This window comes from Ochotona curzoniae, unplaced genomic scaffold, assembly GCF_017591425.1.
Source record: "Ochotona curzoniae isolate NIBS_2020 unplaced genomic scaffold, NIBS_Ocur_1.0 contig_3520, whole genome shotgun sequence".
Taxonomy (NCBI): domain Eukaryota; kingdom Metazoa; phylum Chordata; class Mammalia; order Lagomorpha; family Ochotonidae; genus Ochotona; species Ochotona curzoniae.
Genome location: NW_024465894.1, coordinates 5,735,250 through 5,756,472, shown reverse-complemented (window position 1 = coordinate 5,756,472; position 21,223 = coordinate 5,735,250). Strand labels below are relative to the sequence as shown.

The 21,223-nt window shown below is 56.9% G+C and overlaps 1 protein-coding gene across 4 annotated transcripts in view; it reads right to left on the bottom strand.

The window, feature by feature from the left end:
- ZMYND8 (zinc finger MYND-type containing 8) overlaps positions 1 to 21,223 on the bottom strand; it is a 92,647-nt gene that overhangs the window by 2,763 nt on the left and 68,661 nt on the right. For 2 of the 4 annotated variants that reach the window (XM_040981364.1, XM_040981365.1), the window contains 9 exons: positions 16,200 to 16,352; positions 14,675 to 15,190; positions 11,761 to 12,177; positions 9,793 to 9,983; positions 5,778 to 5,858; positions 3,678 to 3,756; positions 2,282 to 2,521; positions 1,408 to 1,568; positions 748 to 814 (listed from right to left, as the gene is read on the bottom strand). In XM_040981364.1, coding sequence (XP_040837298.1) covers positions 748 to 814; positions 1,408 to 1,568; positions 2,282 to 2,521; positions 3,678 to 3,756; positions 5,778 to 5,858; positions 9,793 to 9,983; positions 11,761 to 12,177; positions 14,675 to 15,190; positions 16,200 to 16,352 — 1,905 coding nt within the window. The remainder of the gene's footprint in view (positions 1 to 747; positions 815 to 1,407; positions 1,569 to 2,281; positions 2,522 to 3,677; positions 3,757 to 5,777; positions 5,859 to 9,792; positions 9,984 to 11,760; positions 12,178 to 14,674; positions 15,191 to 16,199; positions 16,353 to 21,223) is intronic. The other 2 variants (XM_040981366.1, XM_040981367.1) reach the window with 1 other exon arrangement.

Sequence of the window (21,223 nt, the reverse complement as noted above, 5' to 3'; positions counted from 1 at the left end):
GGATCACCACCACCCCAAAAGGAGGAGAGCCAAGAGAGATTAGCATGGGCAGAAGGCAGTGGCCACTGAGCCGCAGGGCAGGGCAGGGTGCAGAGGTCCCGCGGCAAGCTGCCCGCTCAGAAGACACGGCAGCCACCGAGCGGGGGACCGGGGCAGTTCCTGAGCCAGCGGCCCAGCGCCAGTTCCACGAGCTCCGCGAAATCCCCCATGGACCCCAGTGCCTCTCAGCACCGTGCCACCTGTCAGAGCCTGGCCAGCATCCCTGCCCCAGCCATGTGAGCGACCGGTGCTGGGGGCTTCTGCCCTAAACCCCCAGGACCCTAAACACAGCCACTCCCAGCTTCCAAATGCAGAGAATCAGCCCGGGACAGAAGCTGGAGCTGAGGTGACAGCAAGGTGGCCCTTTCTAGAACAGACCCCAGCTGCTAAAAGACCATAGTGGAACCTGGAGTCCCCGGCCAACGGCCTCCATGAGGAAAGAAAGGGGTTTACAGCAAGACCGAAGCATCGAACCACCACCTGCCCCCGCCACAGGCTGGTGTGCCCAGCCCAAAACCAGCGTGGCTGCTGGGCCACTTCCCTGTGGGCGGAGTCAACGCAGGGTTTCTGCAGGGACTCTGACAGATGACTCACCCAGTCACACCTGACCTGGTGCCCCTGCCGTGCCCATGGTGTCTCCCGGGCAGACCGCAGCCACCACAGCCCCAGGACATGGGAAGGCAGCACGCAGCCACCGGGACAACCTACCTGAGCCCTGGGTGGAGCCGAGGAGGATGGAGGAGGGCGTGTCTCGGGGGCCAGAAAGGTCAAGGGTCTGTAAACACAAGAAGGGCAAAGATGGACTTGGGCCGCGTGGGCAGCGCGCAGCCATGGGGTGCTGGGGCCACCCCAAGGTGTCCATCCAACGGCTCCTCCCTCCCCCAGCCTGGCGTGGTCGCACACCTGCTGCTGAGCTCCCAAACCCAGTCTAGAACGCAGCTGGAGCAGCACCCTGAGGGCCTCGGCTTCCAGAACGTTCCCCAGGATTTCCCCATAACCTGCCCACCCTCCAGATGCTTGCCACAGCCAAGAGGCTCAAGACTTTGAAACAATATAAGTTCACTAATTGCACCATAGACCTCTGTGTTTTGGATGCAGCTAACAGAAAACACAGCGCAAGCAGCACTGACCGCGGAATTTGAAATTAACAACGATCAAACACATCTGAGAAATCAGACCCTTCTCACACCAACCACACTTCAGGCACCCAAGAGGGCGGCCCGGAGTGGCCGGGGCAACAGGAGTTGGTGACCCTACTAGGAAGTTCCACTGGCTGGCACTGCCCACTTAGGTTGTATGCTCCCCAACATCCATGGGAGACAAAGGCCTAGCAGGCTCCAGTCACTGCCCCAGACCAGGGGTGCTCACCGAGCCGCCATCTTTGCCCTTCTCAGCCACCGTCTCCTTCTCTTTGGGGGTGCTGGCTGCCTCGGTGGGGGCCGCTGGAGTGCTGGTGGTGCTCCCCTGGGCAGGCTTGCTGGCTGCTTCTGTGCTCACCTCAGCATCTGCCTCTTGCTGAGGAGCAGTCGCTGCAAAGGGGACAGAGAGAAGTCACATGGCGGCTGACTGCCTCATCTGAGGCCCCGCACCAAGCCTGAGCCCACCACCACACAGAGCAGGCAGCAGTCCCCAGCCCCAGAACCAGGCATGAGGGCGGGTCCAAGGTGGACAGCTGCCCAGAGTGCCCAGGAGCAACAACTGACATAGTGATGGGGTGGCACTATACAGCATGCGATCCACATTTCATGGAACTATACCAACAGTGACTGTAAATGCTGCCAACCATAGTGAGTGGGGATGGGTGACGATCCAGAGCTCAGGGAAACGCCACAGCACTATGGGATGTGACATCCCTACAGGGAAGGCGGGTTCTCATGCCAACATCCCGAACAGGGCACAAGTTCAAGTCTCAGCTGCGTCACTGTCCAAAAAGCTCCCTTCTAATGCGCCTGGGAAAGCAGCAGGGGATGGTCCTGGTCCTTGGGCCCCTGCATCCCTGGGTTCTAATCCTGGCTACTCCACTTCCCATCCAGATCCCTGCCAGTGACCTGGGAAAGCAGTGGAGGATGGCTCACAGCCCCCGCACCCATGGGGGAGACTTGGAGGGTGGGTGCCCTGAGCCCAGAGCCTGCGTCCGTTGCTCAGGTAGCCAGACGCACGGCTGATTTCAAGGGACAAGGACCTGGGCAAGTGACCTTTCTGTGCCAGACAGCCTGGGGCCTGTGTGGGTGCCAGCCGCTACCTGACTGCGTGCAGGACTTCATGTGCTCGGGCCAGTGGGCCTGCTGGCAGGGGTAGTCACAGTAGCTGGTGTTCCAGCAGCAGTAGAAGATGGCTTCCTTCCGACAGTGGGCGCACCACTGCTTCTTCTTGGTCTCGTCCACTGCCTGCTGCTTCTCAAGCTCCAGCTGCTTCTTTACCTCGGCGATGAGCCGGTCCCGCTCCTGCTCCAGGCTCTGCCGCATCTCGGCCATGGTCAGCTCTGCAGGAGTGTGGGCAGGACACCCCCGGTGACATGAGCCACCCCGGCCCAGGGCCAGACACACACACACACACACAGCGGAAGCCACGCGGCCTCTGGGTGCAGCTTCCCTGAGCCTGGGGACTCCGGGGACCGACCCCACCAGCCTCCTGGGATGCACACACCACAGGTAACCCAGCAGGAGGGTAGCCAGCAGGGGGGTAGCCAGCAGGAGGGTAGCCAGAAATCCTCACGGTGGTTCTCCATCCCCAATTGCGTTGTGTGAATTCCTCAAATGTCCTCCAACTAACTGCCACTCCCAACTTGTTTTAGATTTTGTCATCAGCACAGGATTTTTTTTCTAGTGGATAAAATACTTCTGCCGCATCTATCGTTATGTGGAGTGCTTCATAAAGTCACTTCCACTGATTTGATCAACCATTACGTTGTTATTACATGGCAAGTTCTGCTTTGCTGCCCCTTTCACAGATGAGAATATTGAGGTACACAGCTAACAAGAGAGGAGCCTTCCTCTGTGTTCTGTGGTGCTGGATCAAATCTAGCACACAGGACCCAGCAGCAAGCCACAAGGCTGACAGCTGGCTGCTACCACACTGCTCCCTCTGGCGAGACTTCCTGAGTCAGACTTGGGATGGTTAAGGCCGCTGGCAGGTCCTGGGAAACACAACAAATCCTTCTGGAGAAGACACGTCCAGTCTCTCCTCTCTGCCCCTCCCACCACGCTCGGGACAGATCTCACCCCCGTGGGCAGAAGGGCAGGAGCCAGCAGCTACCCTTCCCCTAGGAGCCTCCCAACACAGAAAGTTCTGAGTGGGTCGCCTGGCACGAGGGGATGCGTGGCCCGCACTCGCCAACCTCCAGGATACACAGCATGGTTCTCGCTGACAATGCTACTATCTCGGGAGAAACCCAAAGTGGACCTCACTGTACGAAGCGGACAGCAGAAGAGGGCCCCCCACCAACTCCTGCTTTTAGGTCCAGCTTCTTGGTTAAATGTCCTCACCCAGCCGCCCATGGCACACAGCCATGCCAGGCAGCAGGGACCCAGGGATGCCCATGGGGTACAGGCAGGCAGGGCAGTGGGGGCCAGGGATGCCCACAGGCACAGCCAGGCCGGGCAGCAGAGGCCAGGGATGCCCACGTGGTCAGGTCGTACCCAGGTTGTGCTTCATCTCCGAGAGCTCCTGCTGGTGCAGCCACTGCAGCTTCTCAATCTCGATCCTCAGCCTGCGGATCTGAAGGAAGGAGAGAAGCGTCATCCACGGCTGCTCACTGCCCAGGCCCCCACGCTCGGCGCCGGGGCCGGCCCAGGCAGCTGGCCCTACGCCGAGTGCCGCTCAGAGAGGTGGCCACCTGCGGATTCATGCAAACCCGTGAGACCCCTGGATTGGAAAGCCACACTGAACCTGGGCATCTGTTCCAGGCAATGCTGGCATCAGTGAAAGCCCCTCTGAGGGCAAACACTTCTGAAAACCAGAGCAAGGGGTCAGGGCGAGGTGGCCTAAGCAAGCAGGGGGTCACACGCACTAGAACGGGAAACAACAGGCTCAACTGGCATGGACGTGAGGCTATTTCCCACTGGCTGGGCGATCTGCCTCCACGGCAATGATGAAGTCTGGGGTCACTCTGTCACAAATGGGCAGCACCCTGGCAGCAGTGGGCAGAAGCCATGGATGTTGCTACACAGCCCACAATACATGGGACCGGCCGCAACATAACAGGATTATCTTCGGCACACACTCCCATAGCTTAAGTCCAGAACACTATCTTGGGGCCAGTGCTGGGCCACAGCACACTAAGCCCCATCCTACAGGGCTGGCAGCCCATATGGGCACCAGTTCATATCCCAACTGCTCCACTTCCCGCACAACCCCCTGCTTGTGGCCTGGGAAACTGTCAGAGGACGGCCCAAAGCCTTGGGACTCTGCACCCACACGGGAGACCTGGAAGCTCTTGGCTTCCAATCGACTCAGCTGAGTTCATCATGGCTGTCTTAAGGAGTAAACCAGTGGATGGAAGGAAGATCTTCCGGTCTTTCCTTCTCTATGAATCGGCCACGTCTCCCATGCAGGAACCGCAGCCCTTTCTGCCTGCAGAAGGCATGGCCATTGTGGGCTGCACGCTCTCTCACTCTAGTCCACAGCTCCAGGATGCCGCTGGGCCGAAGGTTTCAAGGGACACCTCCTGGGTGCTGCTTTCTAGGGCCGGCAATTAAGAGAACAAACAGGACGGGACAGCAGGATGGGTGCTTGGCTCGGTGGTTCGGTCACAGCTCAGAATGACTGCTCTTGACCTGTATCTGAGTCCCAACTCCACCCCCAGGCCCAGCTTCCTGCTGGCACACCCCAGGGGGGCCCTCATGACCCCGTGCCAGATCCAGGCGGACTTCCTGGCAGCAGCCTGACTCAACTGAAGCTGCTACCAGCATCTAGGGAGTCAGCTAGCAGAGGGAAGAGCTCCTTCTGTCTCCCTCCGAGAGAGCGAGAGCGAGACAGCCTTGATGTCTCCAGCTCAAGCATGAACAGTCACCTGGACAGAGAGGCCATGAGCTAGCGCCTTCTCTCAGGCCACTCACAAACCTGCATGCTGACAACGTCCTCGGCTGGAGACAGCCCTTTTCCATTGGGGACTGCGGGCCAACGTTACCTTACCCACAGAGGTTAACATTTCTGCAGGGCGGGGCCACAGTTCTCCCACACGGCCTTGGGTGACCTTGGGGATCGGGCCCTTTGCCATCCCACCTGGGGACCAACTGACACCTGGCCACCCAGGCCCTCCACCCAGAGCAGCCTTGCAGCGCCCACTCGCCCAGCCGTCGTGGCTGCAGCTGCAGGCGGCCACTCTGTAGGTGGGCGGTTGGCCTACGCTCTTTCCTAGGCAAGACGCCAACTTCCATGCAGGGACTGCTTAGTAACCCAAGTTCCAGCTTCCTGCTTCCTAGGGGCAACATAACCAGAGTCCTATTCTGCCCGTGGGTCCAACTCCGGCTCTGCTCTTTGCTGCCATGGCGTGAGCAGTTGACCCGACAAGGCAGAGTATGTCTGCACAGCCTCAACCTCAAGCTAACAAACACCCCAGCCACAGCCACACATTCAAGAGAGCAAGGCCAGACCTCAGGCAGGGCTTCCCGGGGAGGGCAGGCGCAGGGACCAGAGCCGGCACCTGACAGGAGAGGGGTTGCAGGAACGGCTGCCCCCTCCTGACAGTCCCAAGGAACACACTCTCACAAAGAAAGGAAGTCACATGGCACCCTGACCTCGGCGATTGTGCTTCCGGTAGTGTTTTTGGAGAGATCGTTGTAGATTTCAGTCATCGTTCCTTTGATGGCGTCCATCATCTGAAAGATAAAAAAACATTCAGGAGATGGCTTCCCCGAGGCTTGGCACAGCGTGGGGGTATTTAGCCGGCAGCCTTCTGCCCCTCCCAAGCCAGGGGGGCATCCCTGGGCGGGCCAGCCGAGGGCCCCGGCATGGGTGAGCAGGTCCAGCAACGTGGCTCGGCACTCCGGGGAGCACACGCGGGCAGTCAGCCCGGGTCACAGGTGCCAGCTGGGAGTCAGCCGCACACTGGGAGCTCAAGGCCAGGAGAGCCAGTCTCATCTTACAGGCACCACTGGACAGGCCTGGCCTGGCACCCACTTGTATGTAGGGAAGGGGAGATTTGTTCATTTACAGGCCAACACAGCAGGTATGAAGAAGGGACTGCTTTGTTGGTTTATTCTGTTGTTTCTGGGATTTTAATTCTTTGCCATTTAAGAAATCACTATTTTCCGGAGCTGCAATACGGACACCATACAATTTACCCAATGAAAGCAGAGAGGTACCATCCTAGGTCTTCAGGCATATTCAGAGTTAAACACCCATTGTCACCCACTCCCCGCTTCAGTCATCATCCCCTCACCACACACTCCTGTCCCCTCCCCCAGGGCCCTTCCCCCAGCCTTCAGTCTCCAAGGATCTACCTAATCTGGCCCAAGGAGTCTTAGGGGAGGGAGTGGCCTGCTTCAGGTTTGGGGGAGCAGCTCGCGTGAGGGCTTTATGCTCTGAGTGTATGATCACAGATGTGGACATGGCAGCCCCACACTTCCAGGTCACTTCCTGTCCTCCTGCCTCCTTTACTGTCTGACCCCGGAAGCCACCAGCCATGGGCCACACAACCGACCCCCAACTGCTGGCCAAATGCACTTACGGGATGAGAATCAACCCACCTGCCAGCAGGCTGCTCTCCTAAGCCCAGGACACAGGCTCAGAACCCCTACCTGGTCCTCGGCATGGCTACGTGTCCCAGACACCTGAGCCACTGGGGGACACAGAAGCCCCCTGGCAGGTTCTCCATGTGATTTAGCATCCTTGTTCTCTCTGCATCTCCATTTCCCACTTAAGAACCAAGCACAGGGGGCCCGGCGGCATGGCCTAGCGGCTAAAGTCCTCGCCTTGAACGCGCCGGGATCCCATATGGGCGCCGGTTCTGGTCCCGGCAGCCCCACTTCCCATCCAGCTCCCTGCTTGTGGCCTGGGAAAGCAGTCGAGAATGGCCCAACCTTGGGACCCTGCACCCATATGGGAAACCCAGAAGAAGTTCCTAGATTCTGGCTTCGGATCGGCATAGCATCGGCCATTGCGCTCACTTGGGGAGTGAATCATTGGACAGAAGATCTTCCTCTCTGTCTCTCCTCCTCTCTGTATATCTGACTTTCCAATAGATAAATAAATCTTTAAAAAAAAAAAAAAAAAAAGAACCAAGCACAGGGAGCAGGCATGGAGACGGTCACTAGGCAACAGCATCCCTTACAGGACTTCCTGGGTTCAACTCCCTGCTCCAGCTCTTGGCTGCAGCTTCCTCATAGGGCACGCCCAAGCAGGCAGCAATGATGCCTCCAGCACCCGGGGTTCCTGGAACACACCTGGCAACCTGGACTAAGTATTCCCCTCCAGGATCCAACCTAGTCCCTGCCATCACAGCCTTTTAGGAAGCAAACCAGTAGGTGCGAGAGCTCTCTGCCTGCCCCATCCCAGCCTTGACACCCAAGAAACATTAAAAAAAAAAACCTACCAGAATAAAAGAACGCCCTTATAAAGCATGCTCAAAAATTATATGAGAAAACAGGCCACAAGTTGACAGGGGCTCAGGAAGAAATCCTTGTTCACCTTGTTTTTACAAAAAGTCACATGAGCACGTGACAGCGTTACCACTGCCAAACCCCCGAAACAGTAACCCCTAATTCACCCCAAGACGGAACCAGTTGAGATTTCTGCTACAGCTGACTGCACAGGCCACTGTGGCCTGCGGCCAGCAGAACCACTCAGAGCTTCGTGTCGCGTGAAGACCAGGACATTTTTATGGGTCTCCTCACTAACCACTGCCCCAACCATGTCAACTCAAAACGTTAAAATGAGACTGTTTTACAAGAAAGCTTCAGAAAGTGGACATTACTGACACAGGGGTTGCATTCCATGGTACAGATACCACAAATGTGTGGCCTGGCCTTTTGGCTCTGACTTCCAAATACAGCCAAGAGCTCAGCCATCACAAAGTGGGCCCTCGTGCCAACACACACTCCTGGGCCCCCACAAGCTTCCTTACAGACAGGGAGTCTACCAGCTCCCCCAACCCCGCCAAGAACACATCTACCAAAAGAGCTCTCCCAAGGGCGGTAGTGGGCAACTCAACGATGCCAGGAGCTGGGAAAACAGGGTTTGGGCAATCCACTGGCCATGCCAAACAAAGGCCCCCACTTCACCATGAATACACGGCTTGGACCATATAGATGGTCGGCCACACAAGGGACAAGCAATAAGCCAGTAGTTACATCCTCATCTTGCAAGCGCCAAGATCCCATATGAACACGGGTTCAGGTCCTGGCTGTTCCACATCCCTTCTGGCTCCCTGCTTGTGGCCTGGGAAAGCAGCCAAGGACAGTCTGAAGCCTTGGGACCCTGCACCCACGGAGACCCAGAAGAAACTCCTGTCTTCCAGATCAGCTCAGCTCTGGCCTTTGCAGCCACTTGGGGAGTGAGCCAGCGGATGGAAGATCTTTTTTCTCTGTCTTTCCTTCTCTCTGTAAAATGTGACTTACCAATAAAAATAAAGTAAACCTTAAGAAAGAAAAAAAAAAAAGCAGCAGCAACATGACAACCAAGTCCGCCTGAGGGTACCGCACCGCGGTGGCCGGCAGGCTAGTTCTGGACTCACAAGGCAGCTCCATGCCAGGTCGAGAGTCCCGGCCACGACCACCACGGCCCCGGGTGAGGCAGCCATGGGCCGCCGGGCCCCCAGCACACTGCATGACCATCCTGGGCCTCCGTTTTCTGTGGAATGGGTCAACAGTACCGACTCCCTCAGCGTGTCATTGTGAGAACGCTGTGTAGCCACCGGTACCCCTCCAGTCACATCGAGGCCATGATGAAGGAATTGACAAAAACAAACCCAAAGAAGAGACAGCTGGGCAAACACAACCACACAGCAAGTGCCCACTGTGGCCAAGGCCCTGTTCTAGACCTCCGTGAACAAGGCAGACAGATCCTACTTGGGACGGTCAATGGATAACAACCTGCTGGCCACTCCAAGACCCCCAAACATCGCCCAGGGGAACCCTGAGTCTTTTCCTGACTCCCACAGACAACACAAAACAACACAGAACCAGTGTGAGGGTGCCGAGAACCTGCACGGCCAGCAACCCTGGCTGCCACGCCACTAACCAAAACACACCCTGGGCAGCAGTGCCTGGCCGTCCCCCAGCCACCGCAGCTCCCAGGGTTTTAAAAAAATCACTGTGCCAGGAGTGGGCACCAGGCCTGGGCAGTGCGCTGTGCTCAGGTTATCTGCCATTTTTCTTCCTCAGGGTTTCCAATGCCTCTCCCAGCTCACCACACAACAGCCGGTCCTTCCTACACTGGAGGAATACTTTGAGTGGCAGAGATGGGGGCAGACACTGGGGCGGCAGTTTAGACCTGCTGGGGATAGCTGGATCCCAGAGGAGTGTCCGAGTCCAAGCATCCTTCTCTGCTGCCCATTCTGAGCAGGTGCTGGCTCAAGCGCTTGAGGTCCCCGGCACCCACAAGGCTCCTAGTTCTAGCCCGGCAACAGCTCATATGGGAAATACAGCTACTCTGTCTGCCTTTCACATATGTAAGACTAAACGTTGTTTTCAAAAACGCAGGTTCTCCTGCAATCTGGACCCCATTTCTTTCAAGGGGCAGCTTAGACCCAAATAAACCCACCCTGGGAGACTCCCGGAGCACACTTCCCGGTCCCCGCCTGTGGTCACTCACCTTGCTCGTGTACTTGGCAATGTCTGCGGCCACATCCGCGGAGGCGGTGGCGATGGGTAGGTCGGCGCTGACCGAAGACGCAAGGGTGCTGGAGGCCCCAGAGCTGGTGACCAGGGGTGACGCCTGGGTGCTGGTCACCAGGGTGATGGTGGACGTGGACGGGCTCTGCGTGATCTCCTTCTGCTGGACAGCTGAGGAAGCAAAGGAACTGGGTCACCCCCACGCTGCAGGGAAAGGTGCCCCCAAGAACCTGCCCGCCCTCGAGACAAGATTCTCCGCCAGCAAGCTCGGGTCAGGCTCACTGCTGCCCCTTCTCCTCGAGCTGCCCACCGAGGACTCAAACACCCACAGCCTCCAAGAGGCCACGGGCACCTGCTCGGCTGACCCCGGCTGCTGCCAGAGCCTGCCAGGGAGCACTCAAGCCTGGCTCCCAAATTACATGTTGCTGCAGACGGCACCTGAAGCCTCCAGGCTCCACAGAAGGGGTGAGCACCGTTAAGAACCTGTTAGCAAGCCCAAAAGGTGGTCCCAGCCTCTCCCTGCGGCTCTAACCGCTAGGAATCCACTCCCCAAAACGCCCTCATTCCTCCTCGCGTCTGTACAAACCCCATACTCCACCAGGCGATCCACTACTAGCGCCGTCTGATTGAAACCTGCCCTGACCACCTTCGCCAGGCTTCGGGGTGCCATAGCGCTCGCCCCGGCCGGCCGGTCCCTTCCTGGCAGCCCCGCCACCCCTTCGGGGAGGGCGCCCAGAACGCCGGGAGCGCATGAAGGCAGAATGGTGGACGCCGCGATCCCGAGAGCCAGCGCGCGCCGGATTCACTCCTCCGCTCGGCTGGTTCTAGCCAAGGGCGCTGCGCCGACGCTGCCGGTGCACGCCCACCCAAGCCCTCGGGGTCAGCCGCCCCACCCAAATCCCTGCGAGGTGACCCCCAGGCGGAGGTCAGCGGGTGTGGCGACTCGCAGGCCCCGCGTCCGCCTCCCGCGGCTCCTCCAGGGCTCCGCCTACTGGCGCGCCCTTCCTGGAGGAGTCCGACCCGGAGCCCGGGCCCCACGGGCGCGCACGCGGCCAGCCCGCGCTGGGAGATCCGCTCCAGCTGCGCACGCCCGGCATCCCCCGGCCCAGAAGCGTCTGGACCTGATTGGCTACAGATGGGGCATCCTGTTCCCCTGCAAAGGCGGTGGGGGGCAGATGGGCTATTGATAGTACAGCTTTCATAAGTGGTTCTTGAAACTGACACCTCTTTTGTACCTGACAAACCCCACCCCTGTGTCTAAGGCAACCTTTGTACCACTTCCCAAAATATCATCAAAAGGCCCACCCAAGTCCACTAGGAAAACACGCGTGGGAGCCCTGTTTGTTTGAGGCCCACTGGGGAAGCGTTCTGTAAGCAACCGCTTCAGGAGGGGGAAAAAAGCTTTCAAGCACTAGGAATACTACGCAGCAGTCCAAAAGAAATCTGGCAGGACTCGAAGGACCTCCAAAACATGCGGATGGATGAAAAAGGAAAAAAACAAAAAACAAAAAAACCACAGAGGGAACCATTTTGACACTTAACAAAAAAAAAAAAAAAGGAAAAATATTTTCTTAACACCCTACATAGAAATATATATGCATGCACGCACAGGAAAGGATTTTAAACAGTCCCCGGTGGCCACCAAGGGATGGAGGAGGGGGCAGTGGAAGGAGGACCAGAAGGGACAAACTGTGACGTGAACAGCCCGTCCGCTCCCAAGGCAATATCATTTACAAAGTGGGGAGGGAGTTTCTTCAATTAAAAAAAGTCGTAAACCAATTTTTAAAAATAATGTCAAATGGAATGTGCAAAGGCATTGTGTGGGTGGGTTTGAAGGAGGGGCCAGGAAAGAAATTGAATGGGGGAGAAAAAAAAAAGGTCATGGCACTTCTGCCAACGTGGCCCAAAGGGGGGGCGGGCGCCCCGAGCACAGAGGGAGGCGCGGTACCTTTCACAGCCTGTCTGGTCTGATATCGCGTCCCCTGGGAAGATTGAGGCTGCTGGCCGGGCTGCTGCTGCTGCTGCTGCCGCTGTATCTTCTGCATGTGCCACTTTTGGGAGGACGTTTGAAACTTACTTGAGGAGTTCCACACGACCCGCTGCACAGCCGGGGCAGTCTCCTTCGGTAAGAGCGGCCTCTGCTTTTTCACCGGGCTTCCGGCAGCGGTGGCCGTGGTGGCGGCAGTGTTGGTGGAGGTGGTGGCAGTGGCGGTGGACGGGGCGGTGACGGTCACAGAGGATGTCGCGCTGGTGGTGGCTGTAACACCAGCCGTGGGGGTTTGGGAGGAAGAGCGGGTGAGCACCGGCGTGTCTGGGGGAGACTGGCTGCCTGCTGTTGTGGTGGAGGGTGGCGCTTTACCTACGACTAAAACCGACATGGGAGACACAAAGGTAAATAGATGACCCGTGGCACTGGACCCTGGCTGGTGGCACTGGACCCTGGCTGGTGGCACTTCCTGGGGAGAAAGCCAACCGAAATGAGGAGTGCTGACAACCCTCGGCAGCGCCATGTGCAGCCTGGACAGAGAGCCCAGCGTCACTGTTACCTCACCGAGACACAGCACTGGGTGAACGGCACCACTCAGTCCGAGTGCCTGTTCACGGTCTAAATGTGGTGTTAGGTACTCAAGAGACACCCCCAGGTCAATCCAGAGACGCAGGTTCAGGATGAGAGTTGACTAACATGGACGCTCAGGCTCCTATGGCCCTTAACAGCCAGCTGCTACATCAAGCTCCCCTGTAAGAAAAGTACCCCTTCTTGGGCCCAGCATGACAGCCTAGTTGCTAAAGTCTTCGCCTTGAATGTGCCAGGATCCCATATGGGAGCCAGTTCTAATCCTAGCTGCCCCACTTCCCATCTAGCTCCCTGCATGTGGCCTGGGAAAGCAGTCGAGGATGACCCAAAGCCTCGGGACCCTGCATCCATGTGGGAGACCTGGAAGAAGCTCCTGGCTTCAGATTGGCTCAGCACTGGCAGTTGCAGCCGCTTGGGGAGTGAACCATAGGACAGAAGATCTTCCTCCAATAAAAATAAATAAATCTTAAAAAAAAAAAAAAAGAAAAGCAGCCCTTCTCCCATCTTCCAGTTCCCCTCAGGACAAAGTCTCAGCGTGGTGGTGCCGACAGCCCTGACCCGTGACCCGGCAAGTCCCGAGGCCAGAACCCTCCGGCAACAGGCAGCATTGAGCCAGGCATCAATGGCTTTGCTACAGTACTCACTTTGTTTGGGTCATGCCCCTGGTGGTCCACCTGTAGCCCACAAAACTGCCTTTCCTATTGTGTGATGGGGTCCAGTGGACTCAAGGGCCAAAGTCCCTGACACATGGAGGCGGGCTTCTCTGAGCAGCTGAACTATGGGGGGAGACGGAATAGCTGGTTGGCAGGACAGCTAAATCCTCACCCTGCAAGTGCCAACATCCCATATGGATGCCAGTTCGTGTCCTGGATGCTCCACTTCCCATCCAGCTCCCTGCCTGTGGTCTGGGAAAGCAGAGCCCAGAGCATTGGGACCCTGCACCCGCATGGAAGGCCAGAAAGAAGCTCCTGGCTTTGCATCCGCGCAGCTCCGGCCGTTGCGACCGCTTGGGGAGTGAATCAGCAAGACAAAATACCTTCCGCTCTGTCTCTCCCACTCCCTGTATATCTGACTTTCCAATAAAAATAAATAAATCTTTTTAAAATTGCCCTCAGAAGTTGTCCCACCAGCTTAACCTGGTATTTCAGAAGCAGTCACTGGTCTGTGATGGGTACATGCAGGGAACCAGGAGTGTCGCTGGGGGGAGAATGGAACCTGCTGACAGGACGAGGCAAGCCCAGCCAGGGGTCTCCTAGGTGAGCTCACTGCACCTGCTCTGCCAGCATCGTAACTACCTAAAGCTCCACACTGCACGCACACTGGATTCCTGGCCCCAGGGAAGCCTCCCACGCTGTCACATTCCCAAAGTCAGAAGCTAAAGGTGGTGGCTGAGAAAGTCAGCAGACCCTGACGTGAGGGCAATTCTTGCAGGCCTAACGCTGCCCAGGGAGCTCTGCCTCTCACACACATTCCGCCCCGAGCCTTGGGAAACTGCTCAGGCTGAGCTCTGGTTTTACCACCAGCTTCAGGAGGCCACCACTACTCAGCCCTCCTTCCTGAGCAATTTCCTGCGGATACCAGTGCTTTAATCAAATGCGATGCCTTTTATTTGGGGAAGAACACAATGAAACCCTTTAAAGCAACCATGTCCCTTATCTGCTTTCAAGGCTTGGAAACTCAGGAGCCAAAAAGGGAACCCAACTCCAGCAGCACTGAAGCTGGCACATCTTTCTGGAAACACCTCTCTCCCCATGCCCCCTCCTTTCCTTCCCATTTAGTGCCTTTCACCTTGCTTCATGGCTGCAAATCCTTATCAAGGGGTTGCAAAGCTTATCCAGAAGGGGAAGGGGCATGGCCAGAGAGAAAGCGTGCAGGTGTGTCGCAGGAGCACATGACCCTAGGGAACAGAGGCCACCTCACAGCTCCCTGCTGGTAACTCCTGGAAAAGCAGTGGGCAGTTGGTCCGGGTGTCTGGGCCCTGGCCACTCACACAATGTTCCAGGCTCCTGGCTTTAGCCTGGTCCAGCCCTATACCGCCATTTGAGGAGGAAGTCAACTTATGGAAAACACCCCTCACCCCCCCACACACACACTGCCTTTCACATACACTGAAACTCTTTAAAATAATTACTCTGAGCAGGGGTTACAGGTAAGTCTTGGTTCCGCAGGCTAACTTGGGAGCACAGCTTCGTAGAGCCTCCCCCGCAGCCCCAGAGGGTGGTGCCTACTTGGATGATACAGACACAAGGCGAACTCGAAGGAGGCGGAAGGGCACCCGTTCACTCACCCTCCTGCCTGGGGGATGGCTCTTTGGGCTCCTTCTTACTCTTCCGCCCCTCCCGCCCAGAATGGTCGTCTCCTAAGTCTATCACGAGTTCACTCTCCGAGTCGGAGTCCAGGCCCAGGTGCACGGTCGGGGAATCCGTCTCGTCTTTCCCCTTCAGCTTGTCCTTGGTGGGATGAAGCGAGGGCTTTGCTTTCTCAGCAAAGTCCTTCTCGGGCTCCGGGCTGGCCTTGTCCTTGGCTGAGGCGGCGGGGTCGGCCTTCTCGGGGGTCGGAGACGCGCTCTTCGGCTCCTCCTCCTTCACCTCCACCGGGTTGGCGACCTTGGGCTTTTTTTTGACAGCTGCCGGCTCTTTGTCCCCCCGACCGGCCTCCTTGTCCTCTGTGGGCTCCGGCTCGGTCTTGGGCTTTTGTTCCTCGTCGCTAATGTACTCGCTGTCGCTGCTATCTGATTTCTCCGAATCTTCCGAATCGCTGTGCTCCACGGCCGTGTAGACATCTTCGGAGATCTCATTGATGCCTGTGTTCAAAACAAGAAGCCCAGCATGTGGTGTGGCTACAACACAGACACAGCAAGCGCTTGCCACACCAAACACATCACATTGGCCTGGTGGGTTCAAGCAGGATCTGGTGTGGGGGCGCCTAGCAACCAAACTCCCTACACATGGGCTGTACTAAGCAACCCAATTTACAGATGAGAAAATAGAGGCCTCAGCACAAAAACAGAAGCCTGGCCGGTCCCTGGACTCCAAACTCATACCGGCCCTCTTCCCTAAGTGTTCAAGGCCCTTGACTCTTGGTACAGGGCTCCAAGAAGCAAGCCAGAGCTTCAAGGGCAGGATGCCAACTTCAGCCCAGCAGCCTGGAGAGCATGGAACATTCCAGAAGCAGTGGTCTGTCCCAAACATATTCTGTTGTTTGCTTTTAATACTCTAAATGTAGAGTGTGTTGCTCTGTTCACCAGTAGGGAAATTTTACCCAGAAATCAAGAGCTGTGGCTAAAGAACAGAAGGTGTGGTGCTGGTAGACCACAGCCAGCCAGCTACCAGCCCCTCAAGGTGACCAGAGCATGAGGTCTCCACGCAGCTCAGGTGCCTGGCATACCCTGCCCTGCTGTGGCAATGCCACTGTAGCTCCACCTAAAGTGTCACTTCAAAGCAGAAACGAGCAGGTGCCTCACACACAGAGCAGCACGAACAGGCACCATTCACCCTGACCACAGCTCCGTGTGTCACGTCAGCGCTTCACACACCTGGCCACCATCGTCCAGGCCAATGCTGCCTGGACCAGGAAGTGGGAAAGGAAGAAAAAAAATTAATGCCAGCTGAGATGTCTGCATCTCCCACGTGGGAGACCCAGCTTAGAGCCGAGTCCCAGACCTAGCCACTGCGGGCATTGTGGAGAGTGAAACAGCTGAGGGCAGCTCTCTGTAGGAATCACATAAAAGACAAGTTTTTTTTACAAGACAAGTTTTTTTTACAAACAAAGTTTTAAACAGAAGCGGCCCCCGCCTGGCCCGGGTGACATACCCAGTTGTGCCTTGCAGCTCTCAATCGTCTTGTCGAGGTTGAGCTGGAACCTGCTGCGGATCTGCCGCTTGGGCGAGGTGAGGGGCGCGGGGGCAGCCTGCTGCTGCACCGCCTCGCTGAGCTCCTCCAAGTCCATCTCAGCTTTGCTGCGGTCTGCAAGACACCATCATGCCCTCGTGAGGCAGGTGCCCGGAGACTGGCCACCCAGGCGGGTCCTCCCACACCAGGTACCCGGAGACTGGCCACCCAGGCGGGCCCTCCCACAGCAGGTGCAAAGCCGAAACACTGTGTTCTTATCCACTTCAACACCATCACCCGTTCAAAGGCATGCGGTGACAGAGGGAGTAGCCATGTGCATGTGACAGGCAGCTCCACCTGTCTGTCCAGGAATGCCTGCCTTGCTTAGTGTTGAAAACGGACAATCTCACCACTTCTGGGATGGCTCCACCCGGGGGACTCAGCCCCACCCAACCTCGGACACAGCAACAAAGCAACAGTGAGTGCGGCCCGCATGTGGCTTTTCATTCCAGCCCAGAGCAGAGGACCTGAGAGCGCCCTGAGGGCCCTCGCATCTATGTCCCAGGAGACTAAGGCTGAGGCTCAAACTCGGAAGGGTGGGAAGGAGGAAGACCAGTAGGCCTTCCAGACAGCTTGTGCACCTTACAGCAAGGGGAGAGACTGAGGCATGGGAGCCAGCCCTTCCCTTGCATGCAGCCTCTTGTTCACCCAGTAGGGGCAGCCCTGACCCTGCACAGCTAAAACTAAGCCCCTCCAGAGTGCCCCCAACCCACTCACCAGGGACCAGAAACAACCAAGTACCCCAGTTTAACAAATGGTTCTTCCTTAGGTCACTCCAGGGAGCGACCCCCACTACCACCAATGAGGGTTTGCAAAGCAAGCAGATTCATCTTGGCACTCAACACGCAAAGCCACGTGTGTGTTCACACACATGTGCATGTTTGCGGGGCCTGAGAAAAGTGGCTCCCAGAGACCTGTCTGCACAGGTGCACGTGGCAGGCAGGGGGAGAGCCAGCCGCCCCGCAGAGAGCAAGATGTTGCTCAGATGTTCGAAAGAAAGACCTGGAAATATTTTGGTGCCTCCATCTCCCTCTCTCTGCGAGAACCAGAAGCAGCTTGCACAGCTGAGTCCCATGGTAACGGAAGGGCAGGGGAAAGATGGGGACCGGCTCTGTGAGCAGCACAGGCCGGCAGTAGCCGGGGGCATGGCAGGGCTGCCCACCAGAGGCACTGGTGCCAGGCAAGGCTGGGCTCCCACTTCCACCCTGACAGCACGGAGGCCACTGCCCCCCAGAGGGAGTATCTCATGCAGCAGGGTCAACAAAACAGGTCAACCGGGCAGGAGCCCGAGATGCCAACCACAGGAGGCCATGATCCCAGCCTCCATTTCCAGCATTCTGATCGGGACCACGTCCTACGTGAGCCAACAGAAGGTCCTCGCCAGCCGCAGTGGGAGCAGCCTGGAGTCCACACAGCAGGTGCCGGGGGTGGAAGGGAGCTGGGTGGAGTGAGACTGATGGAGGTGCGCTTCCATGCTGAGAGGGACAGCACCAATCAGGAGCCTGCCCTGGGCCCGCCCAGAAGCCCGGTGTGAGCTGGACACACAGAAAAGGGACCCAGACAAGGACACAGGCATCCCAGGGTTATGGGGAACTCGGCTGTGGGCAGACAGTGGGGGCACTGTTCCATGCACCCCCCCCCCACCCTGCTCTGACCACAAAATGTCTCCAGAGATTGCCTCGAGTCCCTTGTGGAGGGGTGGGCAGAGGGCAAATCACCCAGGTGGACAATCAGTGCTACACTGGGGTATGTCAAAAGTTCACAGGAAACAGAAATAAAAGACAAGTTGCTTTGGTGCAAACTATTGTTTTGGTGCAAACTATTTTTGAGGCTCCATGGTTGTGGCATAAAGGGTAAAGCCACAGACTGCTGTGCCGGTAATCTGTGTGCAGAGAACCCAGTCCCATGGTACAGTACTCACTTGGGACGGCACCAGGTGATAGCCCAAGTGGGAGCCCTGGATGAAGATCTGGGCCCCTGGCTTCAGCCTGGCCCGGCCCCAGCCTTTGTGGCCATTTGGGGAGGAAACCAGCTGATGAAAGATCCCACTTTCTAACTTCCAAATAAATAAAATAAACCTTTTGAAAAACTTTTTTGAAATCTGTGCAGGTTCTTCCAATAGACATTTTTTCATAACATTTTAAAGATCTCCAGTACAGTATGGATTTCAATAAAATTTTGCAGGAAACCACTTTTTAAATTCTATTTCCCACAAACTTTTTTACCCTCAATTGTAAGTATGAAAAAAAATAAATAAATCCAAAATACTTTTGACCCCAAGCATTTCAGATAAGTGATATTCAGTCTGCATTTGGGCCAAGCAGAGTTTCTGCTTTTATCCTTACGGACTGCCAACTTCCCAGGGTCCAAGAAAAGAGGGCCATTGGAATGGCATATCTGGCTAACCATTTGCCAGTGGCACCAGATCCCATATGGGTGCCAGTTCAAGTCCTGGCTGCTCCACTTCCCATCCAGCTCCCTGTTTCCGGCTTTGACAGGCAGTGGAAGATGGGCCAAATTCCTGGGCCCCTGCACCTGCATAGGAGATACAGAAGAAGCTCCTGGTTCCAGGCTTCAGACCAGCCCAGCTCTGGCTACTGTGGCCATGTGGAAGATCTTTCTGTCTCTCCCTTCCTCTTTCTCTCTGAATTAAAGTAAATGAGTAAATCCTAAACAAAAAAATCTAGGACAAGAGAAGGCTCTGGCCATAGCAGCCTGGACTCCCACATCCCATCTAGCAGACATGGTGGGTCCCCTTTCCTGTTTCAGTTTCCAGCTAGTACAGGCCCCCGTGGGCAGCGGTGAGCATGGACGCAGCTGGGTCCCCGCCAAAGTGAGCTCCCAGCCCCTGCCTTGAGCTGCATCTGGGGAGCCCACCAGCACAGAGGGCTTTCTGCCTCTCAAAGCAATACATAAAAATGGGCAGAGGGGAGAAAAACTCAATAGAAAACTTAGGAAAATCTGCATTTCTGGTTCTGCCAACACTGCTCCTGAGTTTCCCCAGCCACCTCTTGTGGCCCCTGCTGTCAGGCTGACCCAGGACAGACAAAGGAGGGTCATTTGGTCCTAACATGGGGCAAGTCCCCCAGCCTTGAAGAAGACCGGAACCGGAGGGCCACCGGAAGGCTTGTGCTCCCCACAAGCCATTTGTGATCTTCTATGGGTGACAGGGCACCCTAGCTCTCCTGTGAACCTGGGCTATTCCCTGTCCTATCGATGTGTGTTCTTACTAGGTTTTATTGACAGAGTGAAATCCACTTGCAGGTAATGCAGGTCCCCGAACGCCTGTAGCTACCACCGTTTCACCACGCCAGAGAGCAACTGCTCGGGCAGAGCATTCCTCCCAGGCAGCACCTTTCACAGGGATCCCTGGCCACTTCCGCATCTGTCACTGCACCGTCTCTGCTGCTGCCTTCCCAAAGCTTTGCCTCAGCCTGCTGTGGCCCTCTCTGGGTACTTCCAGAAGTTGCAGCGTCCACGGGGCGTGCGGGCCCAGGCCATGAACACTCGGGAAAAGCCCCCAAGAAGCCCCTGCCCTTCCAACCCATGCCAGCCACTAAGGACTTCTGTCAAGACCCAGTGGAGGGCCCGGCGCGATGGCACAGTGGTTAAAGGTCCTCTCCTTGCACACCCGGGATCCCATATGGGCGCTGGTTCTAATCCCAGCAGTCCCAGCTTCCCATCCAGCTCCCTGCCTGTGGCCCGGGAAAGCAGTCGAGGACCGCCCAAGGCTTTGGGACCCTGCACCCCTGCGGGAGATCCGGAAGAGTCTCCTGGCTTTGGATTGGCATAGCATCGACCGTTGTGCTCACTTGGGGAGTGAATCATCGGATGGAAGATCTTCCTCTCTGTATGTCCGCCTTTCCAATAAAAATAAAATAAATGTTTTTTTTTTTTTTTAAAGACACAGCGGATCCCTTCTAGCTAGGATGTTGAAATTCCTGCCCATAATGTCCCCTCTACCACACCCATCCATTGATATCCAGAGCAGTGTGAATACAAAGACCCAAGGTGCCTGAGGGTCCCCGGTGGCTTGGGGAAGGCAGAGAGAAGATGCTGTGGCAGGGGGGTGGGACACGGCAGAGCACAAAGCTGGGGACAGCCAGTGTTCCCAGGGGCACGCAGGATGCCTCTCTGCTTGCTGAGTTCCAGGGAGAAGCCAGCCAGTCGCTCTCACTTGGGGCCCCCCAAAGCTGTGCCCTGACACCTGAGCCGAGGTCCATGAGGAGGGAGGCGCCAGCTCTGTGAGCTAGACACCTGGAGTTGTCTCTCCAGCCTCAGTTTCCCCATCTGAAAAACACACTCAGTGCATGGTGCAGTGCATCCCTAGGACACCACGCCACAGGTAGCTGCGGTTTCCATGTAGGCATCACTGCCCACAGCAGCCAGCCTCCCAACCCAAGATCCTATGGGCCTGAAGCCTGCAGGGCAACACCAACGCCACAGTGTGGCACCCGCCTTCTCCACCACGTGCTGCTGCTTCCAGGCTGATCTTTACAATACCCCAAAACCTGGGCTCTTCTGATACGCTAAAGCTAGACCTGACCCACAGCTTAGCTCAGCATTGGGGCTGTCCCAGACAGGCTGCTGAGCCACAGCCGCTTCCTCCACCCACCAGATGGCAGTAGCGCCTCAAACCCCACACACAGATGCGAGAACCTGCCCTGCCCTAAGGATTCCCATCATCACACCAGCTGCCCAGGCCTGACTCCTGCTTCTCCAAAGTGCGTCAACTCTCTGGGACAGGATGCTCTGAGCAGCCCTGGCCTCACCACGCCAGCTGGCACTAACACCTCCTCCTGTCATGACCAGACAACAGCTCCAGTCACAGCCAGGTGTCCCAGGGTGGGGAGGACAAAACTGGTAAGAGAATGTTCTCTCCAGGCAGCACAGGGTCCATTCAGATCTCTCCTCTTGTCAATCCCCTCCACATCCATCAAGTGCCA